Consider the following 18,063-nt stretch of genomic DNA (forward strand, 5'->3'; position numbering starts at 1 on the left):
AACATTTCCATTTTAATATACAAGTCTTAAAAAATAGTTATTTATTTTTTTTAATCATATAATAATTTTTTTTTTTTAAATGGCTGCCACTTTTTTGAAAATCAGTCAAAAAGCCACATAGAAACATCAGAGATAAACTCATACTTATCTTTTACTTCATTTTTTAAAAAATTCCACAAATGGTCCTTAGTGTGTTTGGTCCATATTAAGTTAAAGATTTTAAAGTTACGTCATTATTTTAGGTCTTAAAACTTTTTGAAAATCAAAAATGTCAATTTTAACAAGATGAAATAAGATATCTCAAGATATATTTATTAACTCTAGCTAAAAAGAAAGATTTTAATGAAAGTATCAATTTCAAATATAAAACTATGCGTATAGAGGTGGTAGTGGTTTATCGAGTATCTTTTTGTAGACTTATTTATTATGATTTTAATAATACGAAGAATGTGAAAAAATACATATACTCTTCCATGAACAAAAAATATAACTTAAATTTCAACATATCAACACGTTAAAACATTCAACTTTTGACTAATTAAGCCTTGAGCCTTGGTTACTTAAATGCATATTTTAGTGTAGACTGAATCAAACGTAAAAATATTCCAGTCTACACGACATTTAGTTTTAATAGTCGCGCGAACAATACGCGCTGAAAGATTTTAGGCCAAAAAATTAGGCCGTGTTTCACATTTATTGAATTATTGAAGGAAGTGTATATACCAGAATTTCAAGCTATTATTGGTACTCATATTTTACATTTGATGGGTTCACATAGGTTTAGCAGTTGTATTGCTATTGTCGGGAAAACAATATAATTTTGATTTGTCCAACCCACTTATCTCACATTTTTTAACCGCTGGACAGAGGTGTCTATTGCCATAATAAAATGTTAAATTTATTTAATATATTTTATATTGATTGGTTTTAACAGAATTTCTGCCGAAAGCGATCATTTTTTCTTTCTTTTGGTTTTCATATTTTCAAATATAATTCAAGAAAAATTAATAAACAATGTTCTTTCTGTATTTTCTATTTCTTTTTCTTATTTAAAAAAGATAGTTTAACAATTTTAAAAAATAATAAAATTATTTTTTAAAATTGTTAAATTTTATCTATTTAAAGATTGATTTTTATTGTTCGGTGATTGATTTGACTCTATGTCTTGATGGAGATACCTACGTTATTAAATGTGCTCTGGTAATTAGTCCTAATAAATTTTGAAACTTAATAAAGAAAAAAATAATAAACCCATTCTGCTACTCCAGAAGGCCTTGCTGATTAGGCAAAAAAAAAATTTTTGTTGTTTGCAAAAACTTTAAACTTTATTTTATCAATTAAAAATTTTTTTTGCTATATATTTTTTTTTCTATAAATATATATATAGATAGATTGAAAAAATTTTAAATGTATTATTTATTATTATTATTTCATTTATTTAACACCCAATGTAATTTACAAGGTAAAAAAGAAAAATAAGAAAGTTATTTCTCGTGATTTTCACTTAAGAATTTTTTCTTCCAGAATTTGTTTAAAAATTCCTCTTTGCTCTTTCGCATTCCAGCACTCTATTGCATGTTTCAAAGTTTGTTTAACTTCGGAGGGAATTTCACTTTTAGAAAGTGCTATTTTTATCTTCTTTTTATTTTGAATTAAGTTTTGAAAATTTAGCATCCGAAAACGGCATAGGTCCTGAATATCGCCAACAAACGAATGTTTAAATAAGGGGTGTTTCAGTTGTGAAAAGATAATGTCTGAAGTTGTTTTATTATTAAGAAGACGAAGAAACAAGTTTAATTTATTTTGTTGAATACTTTTTGAAATTTCCTGGATTTTAAATAGCGAATTTGTATAGTTCTTACTGTGTTTTGAAACATTTAGAAGCGATTTTAGTGCACTCCTTCCAATTACATCTAGCTTTTTCATCAAATCAGAATTATTTTCGCATATCTCCATACCATAAGTTAAGGTAGGGACTGCCAATAATTTATATATATAAGAAATAGAACTTGGGTGGGCAAACCGGATTCCAGATTGAATAAGAGTTTGAACAACAGCTCTAAAGTTTGAAATTTTTTCATCAACATTTGTATTATTGAGTGAAACAAAAGTTGAATGTTTAGTATCCCATGTGAATCCCAGATGTCTATGTTTATTCTGAAGATTTATTTTATTACTAGATATCGTTATCGTATTGGTTTGTATTTGTGCTTTACCTGAAATCAAGAATTCAGTTTTTTCGGCATTTATTTTAATACAATTTAAATTACTGTAAATATTGCATGTTTTTATCAGCTTTTTGAGAGACTTTTTTACCAGAGAGGGTAGAGCTTAAAAGTATGATATCATCCGCATATGCCACCACACCAGTGAAGTTACCATATATCGATGTGCCAACAATACCTTGATTTGTAATAGTTTCAAGAAGACTTTCAGTATAAATATTATATAGGTGAGGTGAAAGAATCGATCCTTGTCTTACTCCTTGCTTTAGAAGAAAGGAGTTTGATTTACAACCTTGATATGAGACTGTTGCACTACTATCTAAAGAGCATAGGTATACAGGTGAATTGTTGCTATTGTAATGTTTAATTGTTTCGCTAATTAGAAATTCAGCATGAAGCGTGTTGTGATAGCGTATTGTGATAAAGGGTGGATTTAAACCCTTGTAAAACGACACCGATTACAGAGCACTAAACCTCTGAGCTATCGAAATCATGCATGTCAGAGAAAAATAAACCATTTTATAAATCTCTTATATGCGGAAATGGTGCGTATGTTAATTTTTTTCCCTCTTCAGTTTTTATTAATGAACTGTTTTTCTACCGTTGACTAAAAAATATTGAAGTAAATAAGGAATAAGTATAAAAATGGTTGGTTTGGTAAAGAGCCGTTTTATACTGGTCCAGACATCTAGGATGGATACATATGGAACATGTATAAAAAGGTCAATGTGGCATAGAGTTACAAAGGCCCATATTTTTACCGGTCCTGTCATCTAGTTGTTATAAATAAGAATGATTGAATTTTTTTAATGGATTTAAGGTTTTATTTAAAGTTATTGTTTTTAGAAATTATACCCATATAAAACTGGCACACTGATCAGATCTGTGAAAAATTTACCAGCTAACAATAACAAATTTTATATTTTAATATCTGTTGTTAATATACTTTGACTATTTTTTAGCAGAGAGGGAGGGGGAGGGGTGATGAGCGGGGTAGGTATTCGGGTTGTCGAGGGGAGAATGCCAACAGTTTTGGCGCTCTAATAACAAATAACAAAATTATTTTACAAGAATTTATTGCAGTAAACAATATTTTGTATTTTGTAACTCCCCACCAATGACAGCCATCTTTCCGTTTGGGGGACCTTTAAAGAACTTGTATGAACTCATGAACTCGTGTATTTCTGGTAATTCCTGAAATCGTAAATCAAACCACAGTTAAGTATTTTATTAGTTAAGTCAAGCAAAGTGAATACTTTGCTTAATAATTAAAATAAAAATTTTTCATTACCTCAAATCTTTTCACAAATGCCTAAAAAAATGTTATTAAAATAAACTTAGACTAATAAAATTATGAAAAAAATATAATATTAGAATAAATATTTGAACATGTTTATCATGTTGATACTAAATTTATTTTGATGATAATGTTAACTTTTAACTTATTTAACTTATTCTTAACTTAAAAGTTAGATACCTGTCTGTCTGTCTGTATGTCTGTATGTATATATTCAAAAAAAGATGTATGTATCATTAAAAAAATGTATGTATGTATATATCTCTTCTTTAATTTCACAATTAAACTATTACCTATTAATAAATTTGTTATTAAACTATTGCCATTTATCTTTCGAATTGGCTGACAAAAAATAAAAATAATAAAAAAAGTTTACTATTAATTTGTAATTCAAATTAACAAATCTTAAACGATATCTGCATCATCGTTGTTTTACCTCTTGCTAAAGCTAATCTAAGGCTGTTGACCTTGTTAGAATTACACTAATCAACATTCTCTTTGCTTCTCAATATTTCTTGGTATAACTTTACGTTCAGTTAATCTGTTGATACTAAGTTGGTCGAATAAGACGAAGCTTCGTAGGCAATCTCCAATAATTTTTGCTGCATCAAATTTACAATATAAGAATATAAGGTAAACGTCGTCGCATTTTTTTAAATTTTATCTTATCTATAATCAACTACTTTAATGAAACTTTACTGAAACTATTGGTACTTTAATTGAAAAAAGAATTTAATATAATGTTTAAAATTTACTTGTTTTTAAATTAAAAATTACCGGCAAATTTAAACTTTTAAGTTTTCGTCTTATCATAAAAAGCCCAGGTACAGTGGTTAAAGCATTGTTTCCAGAATCAAACCTGCTTAACTGTATATGTGACATTTGAAGAATTTGAACCCTTTAATCAAGTTAAAGTATTGGTACTTTAATTGAAAAAAAAAAAAGGTGTTTATAAAGACAAATTATTTGCGCTACAACCTATATACAGGCTATAAATGTACAGTATTATATAATGCTAAAATCTCATCGCAATTCCTAAAATCAATTTATTTAGTATAGTTAGTATAGTTATAATTAAGTTTTTAATTTTACCAAAAATGAGACAAAAACTATTTGACAAAATAAAAACAAATAAGTATCTTGAATTTATTGTAAATTGCAAAGATATGGGTTTTGGTTTTTCAAATGAAGTCTTTAATTATATTAATAAATTTACTTCGACAAAGGCAAGGAGATTTTATACACCCACTATGTTCAAACTACCATTCTAGGTAGTCATTACAAATTGGCTGTTTTAGTATACTCCACATAATGATCCAGGCTTAGCCAGGCAGGCGTGCGATTTCAAGTCTTTATATGACCACGCAAATAATATTTTGTTTTGATGAAGCTACGGTTTTTAACAAATGCGCTGAAATAATTGGTTTTTAATTACGTTGAAAATAAATAACTTCGACTCGTTTATCTTAACTAACTTTTTTAATAGCAAAACGCTTTTAAATAAAGTAGCTATGATTTTAATTAAAGTATCATTGAAAGTTGTATAATTTTTTATTTATATTATTTAATTAAAAAGATTTTTTTTATAAGTAAAACTTAAAAAAAAATGAAATTTTATAAGCGACGACTTTAAACAACAAAGGTCTCTTTAATAAACTTCTTATTAGAACCATTAAAGTTTTTGTTGAGAAGAAAAAAATTTTAGTTTTAGTGAAGTTATTTTTTATTTTGTTTTTCGCTGTTTTTTCTACGAAGATTTATTTGCTTCTTTAACGATAAGTTTTTTTAAGTTTCTTTTTAGTTAAGTTAAGATTTTAAAACGTATACAAATTTTCAAAACATATTTAGCAGCCGTGGTCAAGTTAAGTAAAATCAAATAGTATTTGCGTGATCATATTATGACGTGAATCGCAGGCCTTCCTGGCTGAGCCTGATGATGATCTATATTTTTTTATGCTATTACAAACCAATATTATAAATAAATAAATATAAGTAAAACCAATACTATAAATGAAATAATAACTATTTAAAAAACATACCTCTAACTTAGGGAAAGGCGTTAATATGTTATCTTTCAAAAGCTTGTGAAGGTCAAGAAGCTCGTAAAAAATAAAGTCAACAAAGGTTAACTGAAAAAAAGAGTTTATATTAGTTATTTGTTAATTTGATATTAGTAATGTTATTAGTAATTTTTGAAATTTTTTAACAAAATCATACCTTTTGTCCAGCTAAAAAATCTGATTCACCCAAAAAATCCGAATACAATTTTAAACGAGTCTGAACATTTGTCTTATATATAATTAGTGCTTCCTAAAAAATAAAATAATTTTTGGGACTATTACAATATAAATTATTATTATTATTTGATTTATCTTTTAATAACAATTTAAGATAAAACATACATCTAAGTCCTCAAGTTTTGTGGAATAACATAGAGCAGAAAAAGCATTTCTAAAGTCCATCAGCTGAAATAAATATGAAACATTAATGTCTTAAAAACCGTATTAAAAATAAAAAAAATTAAAAATTAAAATAAGCTTTTGTATTTTCAAATTTACGACTGGTAAAATATTCTTTTAGCTATATTACAAATAATAGGGTTTTATCATTTATTAGAAATATGTCATGTCTTATATTGTACTTCTTGCTAAAATATCGTCGATTAAAAAGTATTAAATTTCCGTAATAATACCATTTATAACTAAATGTAATGCATTTATTTACTATTTATTAAGTTATATTAATAATTGTAATCTTTTTTTTTCCATTATCTTCTTTTAGTTATTAAGGCGTCAAAGAAGAAGATCTTGTCACAGAACAACGCAAAAGAGCACAAAATTTTTTTTGCCATGTTCATCACCAATGAGCGGCTGTTATACACATTATCATCATACATAGCTTAGGTCCTGACATAATCATCATATATCACTAGGGCCCTAACTAATACCTTTATGTCGGTTTTATAATTTATAAAACCAATCCAAGGTACGGATAACTTACTTTAAAAACTGAATCACGAAAGCATTTATAAATAATAATTTTAAAATTAATTAATCAAAACCACACTTTTGCTAGCTCAATTATTAGCATCGAATAATTTATGCAAGTAGTTAAAATTAAAGTCAAATCATTAGCTATATCTAGTTATGAAAATTTCCCGAAAATGTTTGATGTCGGTAAATTTCCGGAGATTTATCATAAAATTTTCAGAAATCAAGCTTTTTTTTTTGTTTACTATGATTTTACTTTTTTAACGAAGTAGATATATATATATCAATTAACCATTACATTTCTAAAATAAAGTTTTTAAATACCTATATGCTGTAATATTATTTGTAGTACTTATTGATAATGATTAATCAATAACTATAATTTTAGCAATAACAATAACAACAAGAATATGAACAAAAGTAGTTTAATATAGTGACTTGATAAACAATAAATAATATCTTTTGACCTCATTCTCCATCATATCCACTCTACAAATCTCGTGTTCTGTGTTTCCAACTAAAAAAAAAAGGAGAAAAAAAAAATTTGTTAAAAAGTTATTGTGTTATCATAGATGCTAACACTCCTGTGTGTAAGTATGATTCTGTAATTTTTCGGTAAATAAGTATAACAGTTCTTATCTGAATATCTAATAAAAAGAATACCCATGTTGTTCTTTCTTGCAATATAACGAAGAATCTATTTTAATTGAGTAATATAAAGCAAAAATTAGGCAGAAAATTAATGTTTTTTAACAAAAATCATAAAACTTGTATAAAAAAAGCTAAAACAAAGTTAAAATAAAGCAAATTTTTTAGAAAGATTACTTACAGCATTGCTCATGGTTAATTTAATATCACCATCAATAAAGTAAGGCAACTAAAACAAAATATAAAATAAATTAAATTAAAAAATAACTAATTAACTTTAATACTATAAAAAAGTTTTTAAATAGCAAAAAGATGTTATAATCATTTCAGTAATTAAAAAAATTTCTTTTGAAACCGCAGTATAAATTGCATTTTGTCAGGTAAAGTGGCAAGATAATTAAACGTATTTAATTTTCTACTATGGATTGTTATATTCGCAATATCTATAATAATATAATTATAACTATTGTGGTTATGTCATGTTTCTGCAACCATTAAACTTATCAAATTGATAAAATTCCACCTGTTGTAGATGTATCATTATTAAACTATTTTAAATACACAGCGTTAAAAATTTTTTGAAACTAAATGGTAATGTCTAAATAAGTAAGTCGAACTTACGTTTGGTAAATCTAACCCGAGCGTGTACTTTACGTCCGTCCATGCTGATCGATCATAAGTTGGTGCTTTAAAATAAATAAATAAAAAATAAAAAAAATTAAACGACAATTTGATTTTGAGCTTTAATAAATCGTTTATAATAAAAGAAGCTAACAGCATTTGTAAAACATAAAGAATTCGACGAAGCCGTGATTAGGAAGCTTTAAAGCTTTATGGTCGAATTCAGCATTTTTTCGGTGTTACTACAAGACATGGAGCAAACTCCAAGTTCCAATCATCGCTTTTTTTTAAATCGTTCTTATCTGATATAAGTATAAACATATAAATGGAGTTTGGAGATATGGAATTTGCTCGATGTCTCGATTCGTCCCTGGCTTTGTTATGTTTTTTAAATAAAAGTAATCAAATAGTTACCTCTGATTAAACTATGTAGTCTCTTCTCTTGGAGAATAGACTACGTATTTGAATCTGAGGTCATCGGCTAAAAACTTTTGGCGGCTGTCACTATTAGTCTGATTGCACCAAGTAAGCGATGAGCAAAACTACAGTGGACTGCTCAAAATGTCTATATAGGTCCACTGAAATTTCGCTATAAAATGTTTGCTAATTTGCCTAAAACTGTAATTATCTTTCTAAAACATCATAAAAGCTGTTGCAAGCCCTGTATAATTATAACAAAAAATTTTTTTTTTTACCATCTCCAACATCATACATCTTGTCTTCAAATTCTGTTTTTGTATAGCCAAGTAGTAAACGAATTGGCTGAGCAAGCTAAAATAAAGTTTCTTTGACGATGGTTATACTTTTCTAGAACTATAGTTTTTAATTAATATTTTCATGTTAAAAAATTTTAATTGAAAGCATTCCCAAGCATATATTTAAATTGCGTAACTATAATTACAATTATAGTTGATAACTGACAATTTATTTGATAGTCTGTTAAGTGTGTTGTAAGTAGAGCTTTAAAAACAGAAAACTTGCAATAAAAAATCTTTTTTATTTCAATTTATAGGCAATTATGCATTTAAATTTATTATTATTAATTTAAAATTCCTGATTAAATTTAATCCTTAACTTATTTAGGGAATACCGCTCTTTGCCCCCCCCCCCCCCTAAATCTCCTATTTTAGGTGCTCGACTTATAAGGAACTTAACTGAAGGGGCCCTTATAACGTGCTTTGAAAAGTGTTTACAAAAAGTCAGAGTAGTCCTTATATTATTACAATTAACATTACAATTAATACTATAATTAATAATATTGTAAGTATTTAATATTGCAAGTATCACAATTAAAATAAATTTTTTTAAACATTTAAATAAATATTTTTTTTCTAATTACCCCTCTAATTCTCCAGTAACCAAGTGTAGCAGTTGTCATCTTTTAAACTGTAAATGCTTAGATCTAAAATATATTATCAAAAAAGAAAAGAAAATTAGACTTAAGAAAAGAAAAAGAAAATATTTCTACAAATCAAGCAACTTACATATAAACGCAATATATTGATATAAATATAATTTTATTAAACAACCAAAATCAACTTTAACGTTTATGTTTCAATTTTTAAAAATGCGCATTTTAAAGCATTTGTAAAAAAACATAATTGACAAGTCTTAGTTAAATTGTGGGAATGTGATCTAAATGTGTCCCGCAAGCAGCATTGACGTTTTTTTAGACGTCAATTGGCCATTCAATAAAAGAAGCTATACGTACGCTCACGTAAACCAAAAATCATTAAAAATAACTTTGTAGTAAAACGACACAATAGAAAAAACAAGCAGTTTTCAAGTGTTACTATTAAAAATTCATTAAAAATAATAATAAAGTTTAATTTTACTCTGTCGTGCATTTAAATCAAAAAATTAATTTGTCTCAGGTGTAAAATAATTGTTAAAAGGTTAAGTTTTCAATTCCCAGTAGCAACAAATGTTTAAAGGTTTTCAGTGGCAATTAAATTAGATATAATTTGCTAGCTATTTACTGTCATTAAATCTCTTTAGATTTTTTTTAATCATTTACTAAATTTATGTGTACATTTTATACTCTTTTCGATTGTTATTTGACCATTTTTAATAAAATTATTTCTAACATAACTTGTTTTTATACTACTATGTGAGTTAAGGGTGTTCATATTTTACAAAATATTTTTTTGAAATAATTTTTTTTTCTCTTAAATGTTCAAAATGAAATAATATTAGACTATATTTAATTTCTTTTTTTGATAAAAATAGTAAAAAGTTGCGTCTCAATCCTTGTAAAACCGCAGTTTAATCTGTCAATCCCTATTAAAACCACGATTTTGTAGCAAGGTGTTGCAACAGATACATAGATCTAAAAAATTTTGTACAGCTTCCTTAAGGCTGGAACTTTAAAATAAAATAAAAAAATACTTCTTGCATTGACACTTCTATCATACAACCTTACCCCCTACTTTCTTCCTCTCCTCTACGATTACACACTTACTTGGTGCTTCAAGCAAATAAATCAAAACGTTATGTATAAAATTTATAAGCGTAAAATATAGATTTAGGCTCCTGCATTGTTGAAGGCCTTATTTTCATAGCCTCAATCACATCATCTTCATCAACGATATCCAAGCTAAACACTGATAGCTTGTTCAGTGTTTAGCTTGGATATCGTCTTTTTTAATAGTCATCTTGTCCTCAAAACGTCCACATTCGTATGCAAGGCTTAGCTTCTCAGCAGGTGTTCGCTTTGTGCTAGGTGTTAGCTTCTCAGCAGGTTTCTAGCCATGTCTTCTTTCATAATGTCAGACACAGACCGATCTGAGTTGGCCTGGGAAAAGATAACAGTAATAGGGTTTAAGTACCAGCTGTGTTCTCCCAATTTTTGAAGGCTCAAGCTGCAGCTGGATCAAACTTCTCAAGATTGACTACCAAATAAAGTACTGGTCCTTTAAAATTACAAACTACAAACTTGACAAGATTGATCTACCAAATAAAGTATTGGTCCTGTAAAGTTAATATTTCAATGCAATTTTTGTATACTATCATAATAATAATGCTAATAATGAGTTTAACTATGATAATTTGTATCAAAGACTAAGAAAACTAACCTGGATTGTAGCTGTATCTGATTTCTGAGCTCTGAGATATTTTGGAACATAAAAAAATGGAATAAAAGTTACTATCTTTTCCATCTCCTTTATTTTCTCCTCGCTTAGTTCGGGGTTTGCTTGGTCGAATTAAGCAGAAGTATTACCTTCAGATAGTAAATAAATCTTTGCAATAAAGCGTACGTGGTGTACTGCTCCAGGCTTGTGAATGTTGAGAGGCTTGAGTGTTGGTTTCAAGAACATGAGAGCAAGTTCCTTTTAGTCTGCTTCTTATGGTTCTAAAATAATTTAATGTTAGTACTTTAAATATTAATTACTTATCAATAAATCGCTAGTACAATTTTATCGATAAGTAATTAATACATTTATTACATTAAAACTTAAACATTTTAATGGTTAGATTTCCTCATCTGTTTGCCTCATCTGCTTGCCTCATCTGCTTGCCTCATCTGCTTGTCTCATCTGCTTGTTTTTTAACTTAATTAATGCTCTTTAAACCACAATTGAAGTGAGTGATGACATAGTTTTCCACATCAACATCATTCCAATTATTTTTCAAACCTTTAAAGAGTACATCGTCAGATATTGTGGTTTTGTCTATGGTAACTGCTAACCAATAATGTTTCAAGATTATTTCTAAAACATGATGTCTACAAGCAAGGATGAACAACGGTTTACCGACATTATTTCTCAGTTTGAAAAATCAAAACCATAACTAAATTATTTATTGTAATTAGCTCTTAGAGTCTTTCTTATAAACTATTTAAAAAAATAGTTTACCTGAATATAGCACCACAAATAATTCCAGTATTGTTAGTAATAGTATCAAAGCAAACCATCATTACATGATCAGCAATATCAAAATTTGTCAAAATCAAAAATAATAGTTTAATGTTGTTTTTCATTCGAATAGCTGAATTATAAGAAAGAGACAACGTATTCGTATTACCTCCAGCTGTGTTGATAAGCTTTATCTTTTGTTGATATTATTTCATGAGCTGTCCATACCTATAGCTGTTCTTAGAGTTATTCAATGACCTTTCTGTTGACGATAATGGTCTGTTGCTGCCCATCAAATTTTATCATTGAACAGTGCTTGTTATTGTTTACTGAGTCAGACTTTGAATCTGATTCTGGATATAAAATTTCAAATGGATGTACAACATCAATAACTCGCACTTCAATACCTCTTTACTGAACTCATGAACTTTCACAAAAACTTGTTGATGCTGTAACTTTATTCTGATTCCTTTTATTTCTTTTTTGTTTATCGGTTTATTTTTATTTATGTGATATTTCAGTCTGATTAACTCAGAAAACCAGTATTTAAAGGTTTTATATCAAGAGCCTCAAAAATTTGTTCCTCAAAATACCTTCAGATGAAATACAATTTATAATAAATATGTTTGTTGAAAATGGCCATAAAAGATCAGAGTTAGAGCTTATAACAAATAATTATCTTAAAATCAAAAACAATCCTGTTGGTACAGTTGCAGATAAAACAGAAAATGGTAACATAACAATAAAACTCCCATGGATATTTACAGTTATATTTACAACACTGCCAACTTTAAAAACAATTTTATGTAATAACAAATCCAAATTATTACCAAATTGCTATTTGGTATACCCGGGTGTGTATAAGCTTATGTGTTCATGCGGTGGCGCTTATATCAAAGAAACAAAAAAGAAAATTATACAAAGAAGTATTGAACATCAGGTACACAGCATAAAAAGCAATTGGCATGCTTCCGGAGCCACAAAACACTGCAAGGACTGCCACGGTATATTTAATTGGATGCAGCGCAAAACAATCGCACTTAATTCTAACTACCATAAAAGGAAAATAAGAGAATCACTTGAGATTAATTATGACCAAATCAATTACGAGATAAGGCACTTCTCACCGCTTTTGAAAAAGGACAGCGGTGTTAAAATTGCGTCAAATAGCTGGAGACCACTTTTTAAAAAAATCATCGAAATTTTAAAATAGTTTTCATGTTACGTCAGCTCATCTTTATAATGTCTTCTTAACGGTTTTTTACATAGTTTTGATCCGTTGTTCTGATTAGATCTGATTAGCTGAGACGTGGATCTGATTAGCTCAGACCGTCAGACAACGGTCTGAGCTAATGAGACTGAAATATCACATAAGTAAATTAAAAATTAGTATTTAGCTGTGTTTTATGTTTTCTATATTAAATAAATTAAAATTTTATGTCTATAATATTAAGGATTTATTCATTTCAACTGTATGGAAACTTTAAATAACTCTTTAAACAAACAAAAAAAATAAGTTAGTATTTCTTACAGTCTTTACAAATTCAGTGCAAGGTTGTGCACTCCCTGCCTTACTATTGTACTGGTTTCTCTTGAGCCTCAGATATCTGTTAATATATTTTGCTACATTTCTTTCCAGGTTGACAGGTCCAATCGTAGGAAAGCCATATCTTAGCCATGGAAACCTTAGCGCACCTAAAAAAAAGTAAGTTAGCAAGTAAAGCAAGCATAATAAAGCAGCCGTGACTCAGTGGTAACTCAGAAACGTAAGATCCGTGATTCAAACCCCATCTCTGGGCAAGTTTTGTACATTAAAAAAATACATAAAAATTTTTCAAAAGTATTTATGGGAAAAAACTCAGAAAAAATAATATTTGTTGGAAAAATCTTTTTCTAACAAATATATTTTTTTTTTGGAATTTAATATAGAAGTGTAATTGTTTCTTAATGCCATTAATTAATGGCATTAAGAAACAATTACAGTTCTATATAAAATTCCAAAAAAATTTTTATAAAACGTTTTATAAAACGTTAAATAAAAAAGGTTATTTGTAGGTATTGGTTCAGTTTGAATAATTAAAGTATAAATTATATAATGAACCTGAAGTTATTGCTGAGAAGACAGGATATAACCCAGCCGGCATTTGGTCCTAAAAAACGTTTTTTGAACGTTCAAAAGACGTTCTGAACGTCTTTTGAACGTTCAAAAGTTGTCTTTTTAGGACCAAATGTCTGATGGAAAGATGATTATTTTGAGCATTGGTCCCATTCTTTCCTTTAAAATAGAGAAAATGTTTGATCATACCAGTCCGAAAAAGTAGCTTCATGAAACATATTTTAACTGGTTTTCCCACCAAAAATGTTCTTTCGTTTGTTCCTTGGTCCATATCATTCTTCTCCTAATAAAATTTATTTACAGTTTATAATTTTTAGACTTTAATAAAACTTCTGTCACAGGTCTTCCTTATAAAAGCTCTGTCACAGGTCTTCATTTCAAAAAGTTGCATTAAATACATTTAAAAAAATTAATTTAACACAATTATTAAAAACTCAAACTAAATATAAATAATTTTACAAATGTACTTTAAATCAAAAACCAAACTAATATTAACTTGAAACTAAGACAAATAAAACAAACATTGATTTTGATATGTAAAAAAAATGATCATAAAAATATGTCGTCAATAGGTGTTAAAAACCATGTCATAGCATCTTTATGTATGCTAAATAAATTTTTTATCTGTTTTTGATTGTCTTACGGTAGAATTTAAAAAAAAGCCATAAACAACAAAAAAAGTTTAATTTTTGCGCCCTCTTTTTTCAAATTTTGCCTCTCCCCTCGTCCAGACTATTACTGTTTTTAAAAATCAAGTTGTAGCAAGGTGATCCTATAAAGCTAGGGTGTTAACTTTTTTCAAGTGTGATCTAGATATAAAAAATTAACAAATCTCCAGAAAATTAAAATCCTTTGAAAATTTACAAATTTCTTAAAACTTTGGATGGGTGTAGTAAGGTTAAATAAAGGTGCATTTTTGTGCTAAGCGAGTCTTTGCATTCTTGCAGTTATTAAATCCGCAAAATGATTTTTTGTTTGTTTATTTTACGTGTTTTTTCAAAGTAAACAGAAATCAAAATGTAAAATTATACACAAACTTTTTCATAAAATCAAAAAAAACTTTCACAAAGACTTTTGTGAAAATTTTTTACATTCAGAATGTCGTATGCAAAGTCTTAAAGATTACTATTTCATATTCAAAATATGCAGTTGTATATTTTTTAAAGGAGTTAAAAAGGTAAATATTGAAAGTATTTAAAACAACAGGTGACCAGTGGCCTAACATCTGTGTTGTGGGACATTGAATAAAAAAAAATGTATTGACTCCTTAACTTTTTTATACCTAAGTTACGGTCTTTAAACACTCCTAAGTTTGTGAGCTTTTTTCCGCTCTTTTTAACTCTCAAATGAAGCTCCATAAATTACACAAAACTTTGCCTTAAAATTTTTGTTCAAAATATAATAGCATAACGCAGCCTTTAATCATACTGGAAGCTTTTACTCTTAACCACAATTCATCAAATTTAGTGACACGCTATTTTTTATTTGCAAAATCGCCAATAAATTCTTCTTTGTCAAAAAGTGTAGCTTACTTATTTCCAATTGCTCGTAAAGACAATCCAGATAGTCAAACTTTAGAAACCGCTTGCTCCTCGTAGACTGTAGGTAGATTGTTACGATCTTAAGTTTGAAACATCGTTCACACAATGCAACAGTCAATAAAAGTGTTATAAAAATAAACATGGAGTTGCAAATCTGGCATCAAAACAGCTAGTTTTACTTTGATTAGATATTGTAAAATACCTCAAACAGTCTCCATTTTGCATCCTTATGAAATTTTTTACAGTAAGTTCTCGTGAAAATCTGGTGTGAGCGAATTCCTTGTGCGAGAATGCCATTCGTGTCAATAGGGTATGGTTTTACAAATTTGGTTGCAGCAAGTTTTATTTCAGTATGCAAAAAATTCTTAAGAAATAAGAATACAAAAGTGTAAACCAATCAGTGATCTATTTTTGGCCCTAGTAATGTGACTGCAGTTGATGTATTGACCGATAGCGTCGTCCTTTTCCGTCTTGTTTTGACTTTCAAGGCAAATTATTTTAAGCACTTTAAGAATATATAATATTATGGATATAATTAAAGAATATAAGAATATTAGGAATAAAATTTTATTAAATAAAAACAAAAAGGAATAATACTTTAAAAGTAAATAACGTGAAAGTGAAAACGTAAATAAAAATATAAAAAAATTAGTTTTTTAAAACAAATTGTTGTTATAACAACTTACGTGAAAACATAATTTTATAATATAAATAAATTTATTACTGACTAAATGAAAAATTAGTTTTTTCATCACTAAAAAAATTCAGAATATAAAGAAGAGTTAGTTTTTTGAATTAGTCTTGCCAATGGGCGGCAACATGATTTTTGATGTTTCGCATATGACACTTTCATTGGACATTTGCCATTGGGCAAACTCTAAGCTTCAGTTCATGTTTATGCATATGTCAATTGAGTTTTGCAAAAAATTGCGTTGGTTAAACACTAGAGACCGAAATACTCAAACAGTCCCTACTTGCCTAAATATGAGAAAAATGAACTAAGATAATATTTATTAATTTTTATACTTAAAAAATTAAATCTTATTTTTGATTTAAATTCATTAAAGGTTTTCATCTCATAATCTTTTAGTATTCGAAAGTTGTAACCATGCATTTTATTTTATTATTCGAAAGTTGTAACCATGCATTTTATTTTATTTCAACTCTTTTCATATTGAGAAGGTTGCAAATTTTACATAATCTTTAAATAAAATTTAATAATTTTTGTGAACTAAAAAGTGAAATTTAAAACACATCAATCAATTTGCCTGAAAGCATCATACCCATGAGGCCAATCGATTTGTTTACTATGTTTACATATAATTCAAAAAAAAAAAAAAAAAAAACATGATGGAAAATAAATATTTTATAAAACCAGGTTTTAACGTTATTAAAAAGTTTCATTAAATTTAAATTTCACATTTGAAACATCATTTTTTTTTCTGGCACAGGATCTAAAAAAGACGCTCTTTGAAGGTTTAAAAGACCTCCAAAACGTTGTAGAAGCAGTGGTTAGCGCGCTTGCCACAGAAGCTAAAGATCCATGGTTCAATGCCACCTCTGAGCAAGTTTTCTAACATCGGTAAGGAAGCAGGCGTAAACTTCCTTTCAAATGCTTTTCCGCAGTGCTCTATGATAAGACCGTAAGAACTTCTTGGGGCACCTAAAATATAAAAATAAAAAAAATAAAAAAAACGTTCAAAAGGCGATCAAAACGTTCAAAAGACGTTTAAAAGACGTCATTTTAAAGTCTTGTATCCACTAAAGTAATAAAACTATTATTATTATTGTTATTATTTTTATTATTATTATTATTATTATTGTTATTATTATTATGTATTTCATTATAAAGAAAAATTTACAAAAATGGATACGATTTATTTTAAACTGTACTTTTACGACAAATTAAAAAAAAAAAAAAACATCCTTAATAGCATTATTCTTGAAAAAAAATTAATTGAAGCATTTTATAAATTATACAGATATAGGGGAGGGTTGCATAAGATGAACAGGATCCTAAGATTGTATAACTTCTTTTACGGGTAGACTACGAATTTTTTTGGTTAAGTCATACAAGTTCTGCGGTGTTACTTATTTAATTTCTTGGTCGTGTAGTTAATATCTTATCATTGCTTATTGTAAAAAAAAATTTACCATGCCCGTTATAATTTTTTATTATTCAATATTTTGTAACTACCTCAAAACGAAACTAGGTCATCAAAAATTTATTATATCCTCAATATTTTATGCTTATCTACTGCTAATTTCATGGGTTATATGATATAATACATTAGCTGTTGTCATTCTATTTAAATTATGATAGTACTTGGTAAAGTTGCTTAAGATGATATGTTTTGAGACGCTCAAGATGATAAGCGGTTTTTTATTAAGAAAAGCGCGTTTTTACGGAGCTTTATTTTGGTATTTCAAGAGCGTAAGTTTTTTCAAAAAATAGTATCGCAAACTTTTGTAGAGGTAGGAAATATTTATTATAGTTTTTTTTATGGTTGAGATAATTACTTTTTACTTTAGTATAGTCCTTAAAGATACAACTTTTTTTTAAATTACTTTGTGATTATTTTGAGTTTTTTTGAATTCCATTTAAATAGGTCATCTATGGAAACTGGTTTCCTATGATGAGATGGTTGGGTATTAGGGTGTCCCAAAATTATACAAAAAAACACTTTTTTTTAAAACTCCTCTTGTACACCCAAAATTCCTTGTCTATACTAAGGCAGAAGACAAATAAATGCTAAAAAATTACTCTCAGA

General features: G+C 27.7%; 1 protein-coding gene across 1 annotated transcript; it reads right to left on the reverse strand.

Moving 5' to 3' along the window:
• Positions 1 to 3,284: 3,284 nt before the first annotated feature.
• Positions 3,285 to 9,407, reverse strand: LOC124810864 (glutathione S-transferase Mu 1). The gene is made up of 12 exons (XM_065805414.1): positions 9,266 to 9,407; positions 9,121 to 9,183; positions 8,477 to 8,552; positions 7,782 to 7,846; positions 7,342 to 7,389; positions 7,176 to 7,209; positions 6,980 to 7,029; positions 5,925 to 5,987; positions 5,740 to 5,832; positions 5,562 to 5,651; positions 3,517 to 3,537; positions 3,285 to 3,419 (listed from the first exon to the last, which is right to left on the reverse strand). The coding sequence occupies exons 2-12, from the start codon at positions 9,157 to 9,159 to the stop codon at positions 3,300 to 3,302; spliced, it is 699 nt and encodes a 232-aa protein (XP_065661486.1). The 5' UTR covers positions 9,160 to 9,183; positions 9,266 to 9,407; the 3' UTR covers positions 3,285 to 3,299.
• Between the last annotated feature and the right edge of the window lie 8,656 nt (positions 9,408 to 18,063).

Source organism: Hydra vulgaris, chromosome 09 (assembly GCF_038396675.1).
Source record: "Hydra vulgaris chromosome 09, alternate assembly HydraT2T_AEP".
NCBI classification, from domain to species: Eukaryota; Metazoa; Cnidaria; class Hydrozoa; order Anthoathecata; family Hydridae; genus Hydra; species Hydra vulgaris.

What these genes read in the sequence shown, in the direction of transcription:
- LOC124810864 (XM_065805414.1), bottom strand. Translation starts at nt 9,159, where the DNA reads ATGACAACTGCTACACTTGGTTACTGGAGAATTAGAGGG. An exon ending in TGGATATGATGGAGAATGAG is followed by an intron (nt 5,988 to 6,979) that starts GTCAAAAGATAT and finishes TATTTATTTCAG; the next exon opens with CTGATGGACTTTAGAAATGC. An exon ending in CAAAACTTGAGGACTTAGAT is followed by an intron (nt 5,833 to 5,924) that starts GTATGTTTTATC and finishes TTTATTTTTTAG; the next exon opens with GAAGCACTAATTATATATAA.